The sequence below is a fragment of the Physeter macrocephalus genome, chromosome 7, assembly GCF_002837175.3.
Source record: "Physeter macrocephalus isolate SW-GA chromosome 7, ASM283717v5, whole genome shotgun sequence".
In the NCBI taxonomy this organism is placed as follows: domain Eukaryota; kingdom Metazoa; phylum Chordata; class Mammalia; order Artiodactyla; family Physeteridae; genus Physeter; species Physeter macrocephalus.
Genome location: NC_041220.1, coordinates 8,593,012 through 8,611,298, shown reverse-complemented (window position 1 = coordinate 8,611,298; position 18,287 = coordinate 8,593,012). Strand labels below are relative to the sequence as shown.

Sequence of the window (18,287 nt, the reverse complement as noted above, 5' to 3'; positions counted from 1 at the left end):
TCCCGCCTGTTTTTGTTCAGACCACTTTCTGACATCTCTCTCCCTAAATCTCCAAATTTACAGAGAGGGAAACCAGATTAGACCCCGAGCCACCATCACTGTTGTTCAGGGACGTGCCCCCTCTGAGGCTGCTGGCCGGCTTCCCTTGGGTTGGGTGCCCACCATCACCTGTGGTGAGGCGGGGCATTGGAGTGGCCACGACCTGGTCACCTATGTCTCAAGCAACCAGGAGGTCTGGCACGGGCAGTTCTCCTCAGAAGACGCTGTGGGTTGGTAGGAATCTGTAGGCTAATAAAGCCAGGTGAGTGATCCAGAGAGTCAGAGAACCCAAATGTAGGTGTGCAGATGGGCTACTTCGGAACCTCCTGGGATCCTTTATAAAATACAGAGCTTGGGGTTTCACTCCAGATCTACTGAACTGAAATCTGAAGGGAGAGGATTAGAGAACTATGTATATTTTATCTCCTCAAGAGACGACAGCTTTGACGTCGTGAGGGAACAGAGCTGTGTGAAGGACGGGAAGGGTCAGAAGGTTAGGAAGTTCTCCTGGTTCTCTGAGTGAATTTGTAGGGGAATTCTGATGCGCTCTAGCGGCAATGTGTGTGAACACACATTTGAGAAGTGGAAGTGCTGAGGTGAGGTAGTTTCCTTCAAAGAAATACAGTGTAAGGAATGTGTATCCCTGTAGTTTCCAGAGTTTACACTTATGACTGTCAGAGAGACCAGCAAGAACTAATGTTAAACCCAAACGCCATGGACTTTTGGCATGGCCTTATACAAAAGCTGAGAGTTTGCTTCCTTTTCTTAACCTTACCTATAACAGGTATATTTAGTGAAATATCATAAGCAACATGCAAAGTAACTTTATCAAAATGCTGCCTGAAGTATAAATAAAATTAAATTTTCGGGAAATAATTTAAGAAAATCTTTTGTTTTAGTGGGAGAAAGCTAATAGACTATTTTGCAGTGCTTTAAAGGAAGAGTTGTTTCATATAAATAGATCCTAAAAATTGACATCACTATAAAAAATAAGCACATACTCCTGGATATTATTTTCTTTATTACAAAACAAATATTTTACGTTGAGGTAACATTTCAAAGGGTATTCGGCAAAAATCAATTGAATTCTATACACACGATTTTGCTACGTGCGACACAGGCAAAGGACTCTGAGAACGGTTTTTCTAACATTGCACATGGACTGATCTTAGAAAAAAGTAAGCTGAAAGTTGTCTATTTAGGGAGGAATTTTCTTTTTCCACTCTCCCCAAACCATTCGTCCATATCGTCACCAGTGGTCAGGGAGGTGATGGTAACTGGTGTTCCACAAAAACATGGAAATGGGTAAATTAATTGAAAGAAAACGTTGTACTTATCCAAAACACCTCACTGTGCCATAACTTGAAAGCGCTTTCACAAACTAAGTATTTATTCATACAGGATTTTCTACTGCTTATACCAAGAATAAATAGAATTGTCTTGTCTTAAATGGAGAACTCCTATGCGACGCTCCAAGTCCAGTGTCTTTTCTGCTGTGAAGCCTCCTCCGATTCTCTAAGGCAAATTTGGTCCCTGCTCTGCGCTCCCACATGTTCTGTTCATGCCCGTGTTGTAGGACTCACCACACTGGATAGTAGTAATTCTTGCTTCTGTCATACGTATCCCTCTTTGGCTTTATCTGTCCCTCCATAAGCTCCTCAGGAGCAAGAAACAAGCCTTAAGCTTGTTTATACACGCAGCACCTAGCACAGTGCCCGGTACCTAACGGAATCTCAATAACCGTGTGTTAGGTGAATGAGTTAGGAGCTATTTCAGCTGTGAAGCTATAATGCACATCTCCCCTTGCTTCAGGTCTCATTGAGGGCATCCTAGTGAAATTCCCCGTGATTGAAACCTCTATGGTTTGGTGACATCCTAGAAAGAAGTATAATGTCCAGTATTTCCTTTCATAAAGGAATGGTCTCTGGTTATTCTTCTGATGCAAACATCAGTAAGTTACAGTTGTAATGACTTCCCTCGACGCCAATCCCCAAGACACCTGTACGCGAGGGGCCCTCAGGAACGCCTGTGCTAATAGGCGTCTTGGCAGTCATTGTCGTCCTGATCCTCGATGGGTTTGTTGTGATAAGCGTCGACCGTTAATCTCCTGCTTTCCATCTCAGCGTTTTTGGACTGGATACCTTCCTCGCTGCTTGACGTGCTCTCCGTTGAGTTGCTCTCTTCGTTGGATTTGCTGCTGTCCTGAGAATCGCTGCCCTGTTCTTCTTCGGACGGGCTGTCCTGGCTTTCCTGGCTCTCTGTCGAGGCGCTGGGAGACCAGGGGCCCTCCTGGCTGGAACTGTTCTCCTCCTCGGTGGACTCCGGGCTTTCCTCCGAGGATCTGAGGCTCTCACTGGATTTGCTCTCTGAACTGGAGGATTTATCCAAGCTGTCCTCTTCACTGGAGTCACTAGCTTCCTGATCTTCTGAGTGACCGGTAACGTTATTGGGGTTGTCACCCCTGGACCCGTGCACCACCTCTTCCTGAGACTTACTACTGTTTTCTCGAGAAGGCAGGTCAAGCTCTTCACTGGACTCGCTGCTGGGGTCTTGGACATTCTGACTGTCTTCTGGGGACTGACTCTCCTCGCTCTCTTGTTGAGATTCACTCTTGCTGCGTTCCCTGGACTGGCCGAGGCCAGCTTCTTTGGAGTCGGGGTATTCTGTAGAGTCACTCTTGCTTTCTTCCATTGTGTTGCTATCATCAAGCTCACCTCTGCCATCTTCCTGAAAGATGCGAGACGTTCTGAAAACTTTCCTACTGGGATACCCCGCTGATGGGCTTTCACCAGAATCCTGAGGGCCTGCTTGCTCCTTGCTGCTCCCTTTCGAATCTTTTGACCTGATGCTGGCACTGCTTATTCTGGAATTGCTTCTCTCACTCCTGAAGGCGTCCGGGTCATCGCTCTGCATTCCTTCATCGTCAAACTCAGAGCCGTCCCCGTGGCTACTAACTCCCCCGCTGTCGCCTTCCACCCACTGCTCCTCACTCTCGCTGCCTGGAGTGGAGTCACCTCCCTCAGGCCTGCTGTGCCCCTCGTCCCCATTGGCAAAGTCCCTGCTCTCGCTGGTGGCATCTCGGGCACTGTCTTCCCCCTGTGGGACACTACCCTCCGCGGATTGCGTGGTGTCAGTGGAGTCCTCGTCACTTCCGAGTCTGGAGCTCCCTCCTCGCCTCTCTTCAGGTCCTGGGCCATTGTCACCGTCAGCCAAGGTGTCATCTCCGCTCTCGTCTTCACCATCATCTTTATCATCTCCTTCTCCTCCACTCCTAGAAAGGCCACCAGCTGGGCTGTGAATGTATTGCTGATCATCAAGGCGCAGGCCCTCCTCTGATTCAGTGCTGTCACTGGGGTCTTCATTTACCTGGAGTTTGGGGTTAACAGACATGGTTAGTACCCCAGGAGCTGCTCTCAAGGGTGTCATTTAATTTAATTTAATTTAATGCCCATCTAGGCTCTTTTTCCTTTCTTCCTCCTCTGTCCCTCATCAAAGCCATGTTCAATTGTATGGCTCAATAATGTTTCAACCAGGGTTTAAAAAGGGAGGAAGAACAGTTGAAAGTCAAGTCGTTCCGTTTTACATAGGCACAGTTCACTTAATGCTGCAAAAATTTTCTCAAAACGTTTTATAGAAATCACATTTATGGAACTCAACATTTAAGTGTGAGTCCTTAAACGATACTTTCAGAGAATTTTTTGTAAATTAAAGAATTGGTTTATAATACTCACTCATCAAGTTGTTTGGTTTTAAAACAGAGATATTTAAAATATTGGGTGATTTTTTTAAATGACTCAAAGTGTTTTTTTTTTCTAATCACCTCTGGGGGGAAAAATGTATTAGGGCAGGTGGATGAAACCTTTAGCCAAAATGAAAGTATAATATTGTAGTAAGGTATAAATCTCACCAACACCATGTTGATAGCTCATTTGCACAGGCAGAGAGCTGCCTGTAGAAGGCTTAGCTGAAGGACTGTAACTTGTGTGACCACCAGGGCAGCTTAGTTCTAAGTGTCAGCTCAGAGAGGTGATGCCCTGAAGTAGAACGACTGGATGCTCTACTCGGATAAGGAAGGAGAGTGAATCTTCATTCATTATGCTCTGGAACAATCTGCTCTCTCTACCATATCCTATGACAGAACATTCTTGCCAACTTTTGGTTTTTTTTCCCACATGTCCCTACTCATCAATGTCTGAATTTCCAGTCAGGACTACAGGGTGATGACACCTCTTCCCATAGCTAGACTTTACACTGACCCATTGGAACTGAGCATCTATGTTGTTTTCCTAACCTCGATAGGCATATACTGCACCCCTCCCAAGGTGCTATCATCGTCTGAGAGCCCAGAGAACACTGAGGCAATAAATCACAACGTCCCCAGAAAAGAGCATTTCCCCAATTCTACGCTTATAAATCTGTAAAATGTTCCTCTATCTTTATAAATAGTGGTAAAAAGCCTAAATTCATTTTCCAACTCTGAATGAGTATAGAATGCAACATGGGTCAAAGTTTCAGGGAGAAACCTGGTTCCTAGAATGTCTGGAGCCCCTTGGGGTTGAGATTGGTTGAAATGATGGGACAGCTGAGAAAGCAATGACCCTGTCTTAGAAAAATGAAAAAAATTAGGAGGAGGAGGAGAGTGGGGAAGGGAGAGGAAAGGTGGGGAGGGGAAAGAGGGTAAGAAGAAGGAAGCTACCAAGCTTTCTACTGAAGTGACATAAGCTAAGTCAGCTTTTCTCTCTCCCAGGGCCACAGATGAGACTATTTGAAAGATGTCATTACTAAAGCAGCTGTCTCCTTAAAGGTTCCTCAGGGCTCTCCTATTCGCTCCTCCAACAGGATTCCGGGCACGGAGGTGGTCTCCAGGCCCAGCAGGCATCTCACCTTAACCAGAGCTCTTTGCCTGATCTCTGAACTGCTCCAATTGTGAAGCCAACATTTGAGATTTATGAGTGAGCTATTCCTTGTCTTACAGAGTCTATGACCGTGTGTGTGGGTGTGTGTGTGTGTGTGTGTGTGTGCGCTCTTTAACTAGAGGGACATTTAGGTCACAGTGTCTGTCATCTGGCCCCGGTGATAAATATGGAATGAAGGGCACGTCTACCTCTGAATTCTCCCACTCATTTTTCCCTTCCTATTTTATGGGACAATTTAGCCAGCATAACCAAAGGTTAGAAAATATTATATTTAGAATGGTCACTAGGTAATTTAATATAACATCATTTCCTTTGATTCCTAAGTAGCCTGGAAAGTTAAGAAAGGTTTGTTTAATTACCTGTTCCCCTGAGCTAACTTTACTTTCTTCTGATGACTCACTTCTCTCCTAAAAAGAAAAAAAAAATGTTTATTTTTCATTTGCCTAATTCCTGAATAAAGAAAAAAATAGGACACACATCAATCGCTTGTGGTTTGGATTAACTACTTTCCAAATGGCCTGAGATGATGATAAGAGTGTGAAAGTGATCTCCTGAGATGTTTATAACAAATCAATGAGGCAGTTACCAAAGGTGGCGCTGGTGTCTGAGCCAAGTGGCCCTGTCCAAAAGGAAGGAGGACAAGTTACTCTTTCACAGATGGATCATATCATTGCAAACACTTAGGATAATTTTAGGGTTTTTTAGTATATTGATATATATTTTGTATTCACATGAATATTAATGCTATTTTATAATGAAATGGCTAAAAAATGAAGGTCAGATGACCAGTGCCCTGAAAAGACCTTGTGATATAAAAAACCTAGAAGATTTTTGTATTTCCAATACTTAGACAAAAATACAATTTCTTTGAAGAAAAATATACAACCTAGAGGAAATGTAAGAGAGGAAAAAGAGCACTGGAACTCACAAACCCAGACTTAAGTCTCAGTTAGCTCCTTGGCTTAGGTTTTAGCCCTGAAAACTGTCTTGATGCTAGCACTGAAATTTCACGTGTTCCAGGAAACATCTAGTCTCAGGTAAACGGCGATGGGTTGGTCACTCTATGTGAATTTGCACAATTCACTTCACCTATCTGATGTCAGTTTCTTATTCGTAAATTAAGAATACTAGCAACCACTGTGCTTATTGCACATGAATAAGGATGAAATTGGCTAATGCCTATGGAAGCATCTTGAAAAGTATTCAGTATGATATAAGCTGAAGAAGTGATCCATTTTGAGAACATCTACTTTATAAAATTCAATAGCAGACAAAACTGAATTGAAAAAGCCATTAAACCTTTCTTGAGTCACATAAGATCACCAAAATAACAAATGCTGAATCTGAAACTTAGTCATAGTTCTGATTTATTTCACTTTCTTTAATCGGATGAGAACTCTAAGAATGCCTGTACCACCTCTGGTGCCCTCTCCCCATCTACTCTCCCCCTCCGCTTGAACATGCCGAAATCCCAAATACCACGTGGCTCAAAGCCACTGAGCAATGGGTATGAAGACCCAAGGTGCAGAGTAGAGCAGAGAGTAGCTGCTGTCAGCATGCCTTCAACAAGCCTCTCAGCAATGCTGGGCTGGGGTAGCTCCTAGAGGAAGGACCTATCATCACTTAAAGTCTTTGCCCTGTGACACTGCAGCAGGCACCGTGGCAGACTCTACCCCAGTCACTTAGCGTCTGGAAATAGGAATGGAAGGGAGCAAGACATTGGTATTTTTCTCATGCCAGGGCTAGACCTGAGAACACAGTGCGTTTGGGGTGCTCAGGCTGAATGAAAGAAGGGATCCACAGCAGCTGCTTTTAAACAAACCCCCCTAAGGATATTCCTGATGAAAGTTCATGTAAGAAATCCTGCAATATCTATTCCAGCCTCAAGCAGGGGCAGGACCCCATCTCAGGCCTCTGACATTATCTGGCCATCACTAATATTGTGCCCTAGCTGTGTCATACGTAAAAGCCAGCAGGAAACAAGGTAATGAGAAAACATTCTGATTTAGCTTGAGATTTTAACCCTTACTCTTAGAGTCAGCCCTTCATATCCATGGGTTCCACATCCACGGATTCAGCCAAACTCAGACCAAAAATATTTTTAAGAAAAGGAAGTAAGAAAGAAAGAAAGAAAGAAAGAAAGAAAGAAACCTCCAGAAGTTTCCAAAAGGCAAAACTTGTATTTGCTGCACTCCAGCAAATATTTACATGGCATTTACATTGTATTAGGTATTATAAGTAATCTAGAGATAATTTAAAGTACACATGAGGATGTATGCAGGTTACATGCAAATACTACATCATTTTATATAAGGAACTTGAGCATCCATGGATCTTGGTATCCGAGGGGGTCCTGCAACTAATGCCCTGCGGATACAGAGTGACAATTGTAGTTCCAATCTCGAAAACCTACTGACTTCCTAGACCTGGCCCCTTCCCAAGAGGGATGTAACACGCCAGTAAAGAATATGAAATCTGGAGTCAGAGCGACCTGGGTTCAAAGTCTGGCTCTAACTGTAATTAACCACATAACCTAGACAGACTAGGTTACTCTCTGTCTCAACACAGAAAATACAACATCTAATTCACTAGGGGTACTGTGAAGATGGAGAAAACTAATACATGCAAAACACACAGAACCGTGTCTGGCAGTGGTTGTTGAGCTATTGAGAGTTAATAACTATCGGGTTATTCAGAGCCAACACTCAATAAACATTAGCTATCATTCCGAAGACTCTAGCATTCTCTCATTCTTCTTTCTCTTCTCACCTTCCGGGACTCGATCTCCTAGCCTCCCGCCTACCAGACATCTGATAAAACAGATTTCTAGTCCTAATCCTTCAGGGACAATCTTGGTTCACTGTCATCCATCCCTTGCGCTACTATACAGACCAATCACAAAAATAAAGCTAGAGGAGGAAGTGCTTCCTCACCAAATTATACTATTAAGTTGGAGTTGAAGCATTATATGAACTACATTTTCTTATAAGAACTAGAAATTATAGCCCTTACTCCCTATATCTTAGGTTATTAATGTTTCATTAATAACCTAAGATATAATGTATATCTTAGGTATATATGTATATATATAATATATATATACCTTGTATATATATATACAGTGTATATATATACAGTGTATATAATATAATGTATTCATTAAGTCATTAGTAGTTTCAACATTTGCAGTGAAGCCATCTTGGTTATACTAATAACATATTACGATAAAAATATTTCAAAAAAATCTTTTCTACTCACCTTCCATTCTTCAGAACTCTTAGATTCAGTATTTTGATACCTGGCTACCTAGAAAATTCAGCACAAGTGGTCAGCCCACAGAAATTTCCAAAGAGCAGCTATTAACACTTCACGTACTTAGGAGCAGTATTAGTCAAATTTTAGCATGCATCAGAATCACCTGGAGGCCTTGTTAAAACACAGATTGCTGTGCCCTATCCCCGGGGGGCCTGGTTTAGGAGGTCTGATGGAGGACCTAAGAACTTACATTTCTAACAAGGTCTTAGTTGGTGCTGATACTACTGGTTGGGGGAATGACGCTTTGAGAACCACTGCTTATGAGGAAGAAACATGAGCGGCCGAACTATATGAACGGCAACTGAACAGAACAAGGAATTCTTCGGATGATATTTTAAAGAAAAGAGCTTCCTAAGAAGCTACATTTTCATCTGACTGGAACATACACAGCCACTTTGGCTTATAGCCAATGCAATTTGTGCAGTTTTAGGTATAAACAGTTTTTTTTTTCATGCATCGCTACCCTGATACTTACTGGGAGAGCACAGGACAGTCCCCACAAGAACATAAGCAGGATGCTGGTCTTCATTGCTGGGTATGTCACCTCTACCTGTGATGAAAGACAGAGATGCTTTTCTCCACCCTCAAGAAATATAGAAGCTTCAACTTTTTAACACCTTCTTTCTATTAAAAAAAATAAACTCATCCAAACGTCCATCAACTGAAGAATGGATAAACAAAATGCACTATATCCATACAGTGGAGTATTATTCAGCCATAAAAAGGAACGGAGTGCTGATACATGCTACAAAGTAGAGGAACCTTGCATACATTATATTGAATGAAAGAAGCCAGACACAGAAGACCACATATTGTATGATTCCATTCATATGAAAAATCCACAATAGGCAAATCTATAGAGACAGAAAGTAAGTGTTTGCCTCGGGCTGGAGGAGATGAGCTGTTGGGGTGACAACGAAGGGGTGAATTTTGAACATAATGAAAATGTTCTAAAGCTGACTTGGGTGAAGGTGGAATAACTCTTGTGAATATATGAAAAACCATTGAACGGTATACTTCAAATGGGTGAGGTATACGATTTGTGAATTATATCTCAATAAAGCTGTTTTTAAAAAACCTCACTCCTAAGAGATAAATTGAAAACTTCTCAGTGAGGAGCTCTGTAAACACTTCTTCACTAACACATAAATTATGACAAATGGAGGAAAAGTTAAGAAAAAACAATAGAGAAATTTCTGACCATTCACGTTTTTTCTTTTTAACATCTTTATTGGAGTATAATTGCTTTACAATGGTGTGTTAGTTTCTGCTGTATAACAAAGTGAATCAGCTATACATGTACATATATCCCCATATCTCCTCCCTCTTGCGTCTCCCTCCCCCCCTCCCTATCCCACCCCTCTAGGTGGTCGCAAAGCACGAGCTGATCTTCCTGTGCTATGCGGCTGCTTCCCACTAGCTATCTAATGTGGCAGAACAGACTGGCAAATATCTTCCAACCAAAAAACTACATTTATTGATACCATTGATACCATTGATAGGTGGTAGGCATTTGTCTTCACACACACACACACACACACACACACACTATTGATACCATTGATACCATTGATAGGTGGTAGGCATTTGTCTTCACACACACACACACACACACACACACACACACACACACACACACACGGCTCCTCATTCACATTTATAACCACATAATAAAGCCTAGACAAAATAGCTTCGTTTTGCATTTTTTTCTTCATCTTCAAGAGATGCATTATGGCAGGCTTCATATTACAGCTCCAGAAAGCATTTAATATCCTCTGTGCTACTTTTAGTCATACATTATACATGATTATGCTAAATTTTTAAAGTGTCATTCACAATACTGAAGGATTCAGGGAAAATTAGAGGTTTGGGATACACTTGTGAATCGCACTGAGAGAAACCTGCCAAATCAAACTGTATTTTCCTGGAGGGTGGCTTCATTTCACACTTCAGGAACTGGTGCTTTGGAAAACAATTTGTTCTAGATCTAAAAATAGACGTCCTAGATGCTAATGTAAAAAGTTATTGAAATGACTTAAAAGGAAAATAATTTGCCCTGCACTCGTAAGCCCTGGGGCTGTCCTAACAGACTTGTCAGATGGACATCCGTATACTCTGTGGAAAATCCTGTTGGTTGATTTCAGACTTCACTTTTGCTGATTTGTGTCTTTCAATGTTAAATATATACTATGGCAGGGACAAAAGATCGGAGCCAGAGATCCCCAGCCTTGGCTGTATATCAGTATCACCTGGGGAGATTTAAAGCAATACCAGTGCACAAACCCACCCCGGGGTAATGACTCAGTTCACTGGGGGTGGGTACAAGCATGGGTTTGTTTTTAAGGTGCTCCAACTGATTTTAACCTCTGATCTAAGAAATAATAGTACCTTGCTCAATAATGTCTGAATACACTGAATAATGTCTGAAACATTGGGCTCAAGAAGTCACCTAATCTTATTTTTTTTATTTATTCAAGAAAACAGTAGAAATCCTAAGATCAGGAGACCGAGAAGGTTCCTCATTTCCACCTTCATAAAAAGCTCAAATGGTCCAACAGAGCCTCTCCTCCTGTATCTTGAGTGTTATCCCTCGTCAACATAGAGATTCTTTGTGCTATTTTCTTAATTCTAATTAGCATACTTCATATCAGTCCTTGTGTGTTGATATTATTTTTATCTGTTTTTCAAATCTTTCCCCTAATATCAACGGAGAGAACATATGAAAATGTTCAGCTGCCCCTAAAACAAGCCTAATTAAACAGATATTACTTCTGAAGGGAACGAGAATATCTCATCCCCAAATACGCCTCTTTGACATAAAAATTATTTTGAGCTGAAGGGACTCAAGAGAGTGCAGATGCAAGAAGGGTGCTCTGATCTTCCTTCTTTTTCCTGGAAGCAGGAGATAAATCTCCCACGTGAAATGTGCCCTCCCTCTCCCAGGAGGAGGGAAGACATTCTCATCACCAGAGATGGAGTCAAGGCTGAGGGAAATCCATGCAAACAAATCTTGTTAAACTAACCCGATCTTCCTTGTTACTTCTCCACAATCTACTGCCCCTGTGTCTTGTCAATCCTTCACAAATGTATTGTTTCTTTGCCTAAAAGGTGTGTAAAAGCTTCCACTCCGGTCCTTTCTTCACGCCCTCATTCTCTTGTGAAGGTGCCCATGTACATGTAAAAATTTTAATAAAACTTGTATGCTTTTCTCCTGTTCATCTGTCTTATGCCAGTTTAATTCTTAGGCTCAGCCAGAGACCCCAAGAGGACAGAGGAAAAGTTTTCCTCCCCTACACTTCCCTTTAGTTCCCATAATCGAAACATTTTCTTTTAAGTTCTCAGGTTCATTTCTTAAGGAAAGGAAAGTTTCTCCCAAATACGACACTCTCAAAATAACTGTGTGCCAATGGTTTTGGCTTCATAGGTCAAATAATCATGAGGTGGCTCACCATTTTCATTTTCAAAGTGAAATTTGAATAGAGTGCTAATCTCATGGTGCTCTAAAAATCAGCAAATGTTCCAAGAAATCAACGAATATTGAGTTCTCCTCTTGTGTTTTCTTTTGCTTCTCTCTTATCTAAATAACAAAAAAACGCTCTACACCAATGAATGTTGTGTGTTTTAAGAAGGCAGTGTGTGCTTCCAGTGTTCAGTTTCTCAGGGGTGTAATATTATGAAACATAAGGAAGATGCAGTAACTCGCTCGTGCTTCTAGAAATAACATTTAGCACCCTGACTCAAAGTCATAATTTTCCAAGTGGAAGTCTGGCAAACTGAAATAAAATACAGCCTGAGGTCCCGAGAGAGCGGATGTTGCCAGCCATAGAATATAGTCTGCCATCAAGCATTACAGAAAGTCAGAGCTCAAACACTATACGTATTAGGTTTTCAATTAGTATTTTTGATAAGAATAATTATACTTGTGTGACGTGTATTCCAAATGAGAGCTCCAAACTTCCATAAGCTTTTTACCTACCACCCCAAAAAGAGTAGAGGCAGATATGCAGTAGCCCTATTCTGAGTAATAAATGAGCAGAATAGCTACAAGCCTAAAAGATGAGTCCAGAACCCTAAGTTCTTCTTCAGTGATTGGTAAATGTCATTTCTACATTGCACGTGCTGTCATTCTACAATGAGAACATGTAACAAAAGGAAATCAACAACCTCAATTTGAGTTCCACCTGTATGGAAGGCAGTGTGTGTAGCAGAGCTTTTCAACCTTTATGAGTTGTTCTCCCAGAATTGAAAAGAGCCAAAGTGTTTAGGATCTGGAGAAATGGATTGCAGTCCCTTCTCTGTCTGGCCACCCTCAAGTGTAGTCAGAACTTCTCTGTGCTCTCAAGTAAGAGACCTTGTTCCAGAACTTCCTCAGAGTCAATATTCACTTTTAAAGTATATATTTTCTTTTATGTAAACTAAAATGAAAGAGGTAGGCTAAAGGAAGGAAATGAAAAACTTGAAAAATCATAAGCTCAATTTGTCATGCTTAGTTTGCTTATTTTTGGCTTCATTTTGTCATCCTTAATAATACTAATGAAAAATATAATCCATTTATTAGCAGTCAATAAATAGCTGTTGAGAACATCCTATGTGCTACGCACTGTTCTAGGTGCTTGAGTATACAACAGTGTGTAATAATGATAATATGCTTGTCTTAACAAAAGCAAAATTACCCAGAACCCAACTAACCAGAACCTCCATTAGCTAGAATTTGTTTCTTTATTACTCTTCCAAAATAAAGTGGAATTTGGCCAGGACATGAATTCTATCACGAATTAAGAAAACCGAATAAATAAATCAATAAAAATTTCCAAACCTTCCAATTTAATTGTCTTGAGGTCAGTTATAATCAACCCCATGTTATATGCTTTCAACCACAGTAAAATAACTCCTAGGTGCCCCCAAATTAAATATAGATGTGGGAGGACACACAGCATCTGAGACGCATTGGTCCACATCACCATTTGGGGGATTTCTAGCGGACTAACACCCGTTAGAAAATTGTTTGTTTGTTTAAATATTTTAACCAACCAGATCGAAGTAGCATAGTCTACTTGGCCCTCAGTTAAACAGAAAGTATGGGTCACCAGAAGTTATAGCTCTTGAAGAAGAGGAGTGCCTGAAGTGTTGCTATTACCCGTGGGATCTTCTAGGTGTCATGCAGAAAGCATTGCCTGACCACAGCTCTCACTCTGTTGTGGAAGACAGACACTTCTGATATAGATGAAGAAGTGGAATAAATGCAGCAAATAAAAATACACATGGGAAGGAGTTTATATACTCCTAAGTCTTCTACACTAGGAAAGGTTTTTTAAAAGACAGTTAAATTAAACATTTACTGACCTCTGACTGTATGCAAGGCATCATGCTAACATGAATACCCAGCCAGACAATAGAAAAGCAGTATAATTATCACAGCCAAGGTTTGTTTCAATAGTCCTAGCATCTCCTTTCAGCTACTCAGTTCATAAGGAATATTATTGGATGAATAGTATTATCTGATTTTCAACTTAAGAGACCATATTTAGAAAGTTCTGCCAGTCTAGTTTAGATTCTTTTATAACATCTTGTAGGCCATGAGCATACCTATATCCATAAAATCTAAATATAAAAGCTGTATTTGTTTTGATCATTAAAGCAAAACTTCAGAATGACCTTCCATCTGCCTCCTAATTAGTAAAATTTCCCTTTCAGAATACCATGCAGAGATCTAATTAAAGTATTACTGAGAAAAGCACCTGTCTCTATTGACTTAACCTGTCATTTTAATGTCATTATTTACTGTGGCATAAACAACTGGAACAAAATGGAATCGTGTTTACCCAAGGCACAGCTCTCCCCATCTTTCTCTGCAGGACATAATGCCGCTCAACATGTACACAGACTTAATATTTTCCAAACAACACAGCAGAAGTCATTTTAAAAAATTAAACAACGAGAATGTCTCACCTTCTTCAGTTTCACAAAGACTTTGCCCCAGATGTCTCAACAATCAGGCTGATGTTCTCACAGAGGAAATCTGTGACAATGAAGCCACTCTTGTGTTGAGGTTCTGAACACTTCTCTGATGCTGCAGGAATTTAAACTCTGCTTCAGCTCTTCCCAGCCAATCAGCTGCGGCCTGGGGGTGACTGACATCACAAGGTGTGACCCGGGCTCCAGTACACCCACACTTCCTCCAGCTTACAGAAGCAGATTTTCCCTAAAAAGCTCTTGTGGTTCCCAAATGACTAGACTAGTTTCAATTAAATTGAAGATCTTCCTAAAGCTTTATTTTGATTTCTAAATATATGTCATTCACATCCATGCAGGCTTATGAGCATTATAAACAATGACAATGTCTTCCACCCACTGGCAGATCCCAGCAGACACAAGGATGGGAAAAGGAGAGTCAAGGAGTAGGTAGAAAGTTTCCTGTTAATGTACATTTCCAGGTTGCACATGAAGAACCTATTAAAATACTAGATTTGCCTAAATTGTTGGTGTTGAGAAGATGGGCTTTCATTCTTGCCCTTTTCGTCTTTTAACAAACTCCATTACTCATCTCCTTTTCCTCTCATCTCCCTACTCTCCTATACACACAAAGGTCCAAAATTCTTACTAATCTAACAAAGTAGCCCCTTACAGAATTCTGTGGTGATTGGAAATGTTAAAGCACCTCCCTAAGTAACTTTCATTTTTAATTGAAAATAATTTAAATCCAGCACTTCATTACTCCCTTCAACTGCCTGCCACATTTTGGTTTTAATGCTGGTGACTCTGAAATCAGTTTTGGATTAAAAGAAAGACTAGTTGGGCAGCATCCTGAGAAACCAATTTCCAAGGGACTTTCTGCCATTCCTGAAAAAGTAATGAAATGAATAAAATGGTATTGACCAGGACTCTTCAGGGAGTGTGCTGAAAGTTGTGTAGGGAGCTGGAAATGAGGTGGGCAACTCCCAAAGAGCATGCTCAACTAACAGTAGAAAGACGACTGGACAAATATTTAAAGAATATAAGCCACCTGAATTTAACTTCCTCAAGAGTGGAGAGGTTTGCTTTAATTACTGGTGTATATTGTCCTATATCTAGGTGCCTGGGTCATAATAAACACTCAATAAACAGTTTTATGAATGAGTGAGTGGCTTTTCAATGGGCCAGACTCTTAGCTTGCCTGCAGTACCCACATGATTCGCTCTGACTTTTTTTGAAAGAGTTACGATTGTTGGAAATTTTAATTGATGCTCCTACCAACCTCGTTCTGGAGAATTGGGGTGCCCAGCGTTATCCAGGAAACTAACATCTAACTCATGGGTTTTTAACTTTCTCACTGTGAACCGCGATGAGGTTGGGGCAGAAAATGTGGAGAGGAGAGTCTATTTTCATACAGGGCTGATTAAAAGACCAAGGTTCATAGGCGGAAGCTATAAATTCCCTATGTCTGTTCTGGTTCTGAATTACACTTCCTGGTGGTTTCATAGGTCTTGACTGAGGTCTATCCTAGAAGAAACTTATAATCTAATGTCAGAGCAGATTCTGGGAAGGTTTTGGCGAAGGGTATTACAGGACGTTGTTGTAGGATCTCTCCAAATTCCCACACAAAAACAGACAGAGCAACTCGATAACAAAACTGAAAACCATGGAAAACATGTACAACAAAACTAAATGTTTTAGTCCTATTGCTGCCTTAAAATAAATTTCACTACCTTATATCTTAAAACAACAACTATTTTGTTATCTCTCATAGCTAGGGCTGCAGTCATCTGAGAAGTCAATGGAAACAGAATATTCCATATCGCTCTCATATGGTTGTTTCTGGGGAGCTGGAACGGTTATTCTGAGCACTTTAGTTCTCCCTCCCATGGCCTCTCCTTGTGGCTTGGCCTTTTTGCATGGTGGCTGGAGTCCAAGAGCTGCCCGAATGTCACTGTCTCCATATTCTAATGGTCAAATCAATCACAGGACCATCCCAGAATCAGAAGGAGAAATCGTCTCTATCTTTTGATGTGAAGAGCAGAACGGATGTACAGGGAGCAGAGGAAATGTTGAGGCCATTTTAGAGATTGGTTACCACACTACATGACAGGTTGTAGCCGCAAACGCCAAACAAAGTGGCTGAGGACAAGCCACCAACTGCCACCATTCCTACATCATCCGTGCAGGACTAAGCGGAGGGAAGCAACAGGACATCGGATTGCACATGCGAACAGGAAACACCTACATAGTCAATAATTGCTGCTGGTAGGTGCGAAGGGAACATAATAAAATCTGAAAGATCTGGAGCAGTCTAGCCCTTAAACATTCTCAAAACAGACACCACAGCTGCCTTCCAGGACAGACCAACGTAGAGGAGAAACTGCTGGGAGTGGAATAAAAATTGCACAGAATAGGTAAAGTAGAGAAGGCACAAATAAGTGTGGGAGAGCGAAATGGATACAGCAAGTCTTAGAAAGCAAGCTGCTATATTTTTTAACACAATGTGAGAACAAGAGAAGAGGGTGAAAGCTACCCTGAGCTATATCTCCTTCCAAAAGTTCAGGAAAACCAATTTCATATAAAAACAGCAAAAAGCTATGAAGTTTAGATTAGAGCAGAAAACAAACAACCTTATAGACACTGAAAGCATGCCGAGAATATATCAAAACTGCGACATTCTATTTTAAAAATAGCAAAAAGACATTATGAAAATGGCACAATAGATGAAAAACAACATAAATAGAAATTAGAATAATTCAGAAATTATTGAAAGTCATGAAAATTTTGAAATAAGAGAAAAATTTTGAAAATGAAGACTAAACTAAAAGGAAAAAAGAGGGAATAGGGGGCTTCCCTGGTGGTTCAGTGGTTGAGAATCTGCCTGCCAATGCATGAGACACAGGTTCGAGCCCTGGTCTGGGAAGATCCCACATGCCGCGGAGCAACTAGGTCCGTGAGCCACAACTACTGAGCCTGCGCGTCTGGAGCCTGTGCTCCGCAACAAGAGAGGCCGCGATAGGGAGAGGCCCGCGCACCGCGAAGAAGAGTGGCCCCCGCTCGCCGCAACTAGAGAAAGCCCTCGCACAGAAACGAAGACCCAACACAGCCAAAAATAAATAAATAAATAAATTTTTTTTTTAAAAAGAGGGAATAAACACAACAGATAATTCCTTAAGAGAACTAGAAGGCAAAAAAAAAAAGAGGAAAATGTTTTAAATTTAAAAGAAATGGTGGGGGGGACTTCAAAATGGCAGACGAGTAAGACATGGAGATCACCTCCCTCCCCACAAATACATAAAAAATACATCTACATGTGGAAAAACTCCTACAGAACACCAACTGAACACTGGCAGAAGACCTCAGACTTCCAAAAAGGAAACGATTAAAATTTCCACAAAATTTCACACCCCCATGCTCTATAAAGCAAGCCATGTGGCTGACAGGGTCTTGGTGCTCTGGCTGGGTGTCAGGCCTGAGGCTCTGAGGTGGGAGAGCTGAGATCAGGACATAGGTCCACCAGAGACCTCCCGGCTTCATGCAATATCAAACGGCAAAAGCTCTCCCAGAGATCTCCATCTCAATACTAATACCCGAAATCAGAGTAATGATAGTAAAGATGATCCAAAATCTTGGAAATAGAACAGAGGAAATACAAGAAATGTTTAACAAGGAGAACTAAAGAGCAAACAATGATGTACAATGCAATAAATGAAATTAAAAATTCTCTAGAAAGAATCAGTAGCAGAATAACCGAGGCAGAAGAATGGATAAGGGACCTGGAAGTTAAAATAGTGGAAATAACTACCGCAGAGCAGAATAAAGAAAAAAGAATGAAAAGAATTGAGGACAGTCTCAGAGACCTCTGGGACAACATTAAACGCACCAACATTCGAATTATAGGGGTCCCAGAAGAAGAAGAGAAAAAGAAAGGGACTGAGAAAATTTGAAGAGATTATAATTGAAAACTTCCCTAATACGGGAAGGGAGATAGTCAATTAAGTCCAGGAAGTGGAGAGAGTCCCACAGTGGATAAGTCCAAGGAGAAACACGCCAAGACACATA

At 41.1% G+C, this 18,287-nt stretch overlaps 1 protein-coding gene across 1 annotated transcript; it reads right to left on the bottom strand.

The window, feature by feature from the left end:
• Positions 1–1,047: 1,047 nt before the first annotated feature.
• DMP1 (dentin matrix acidic phosphoprotein 1) lies at positions 1,048–9,394 on the bottom strand. Its single transcript, XM_028491585.2, has 4 exons — positions 8,746–9,394; positions 8,214–8,261; positions 5,315–5,362; positions 1,048–3,405 (listed from the first exon to the last, which is right to left on the bottom strand). Exons 1-4 carry the CDS (start codon positions 8,797–8,799, stop codon positions 2,071–2,073), a joined length of 1,485 nt encoding a protein of 494 aa, XP_028347386.1. The 5' UTR covers positions 8,800–9,394; the 3' UTR covers positions 1,048–2,070.
• Between the last annotated feature and the right edge of the window lie 8,893 nt (positions 9,395–18,287).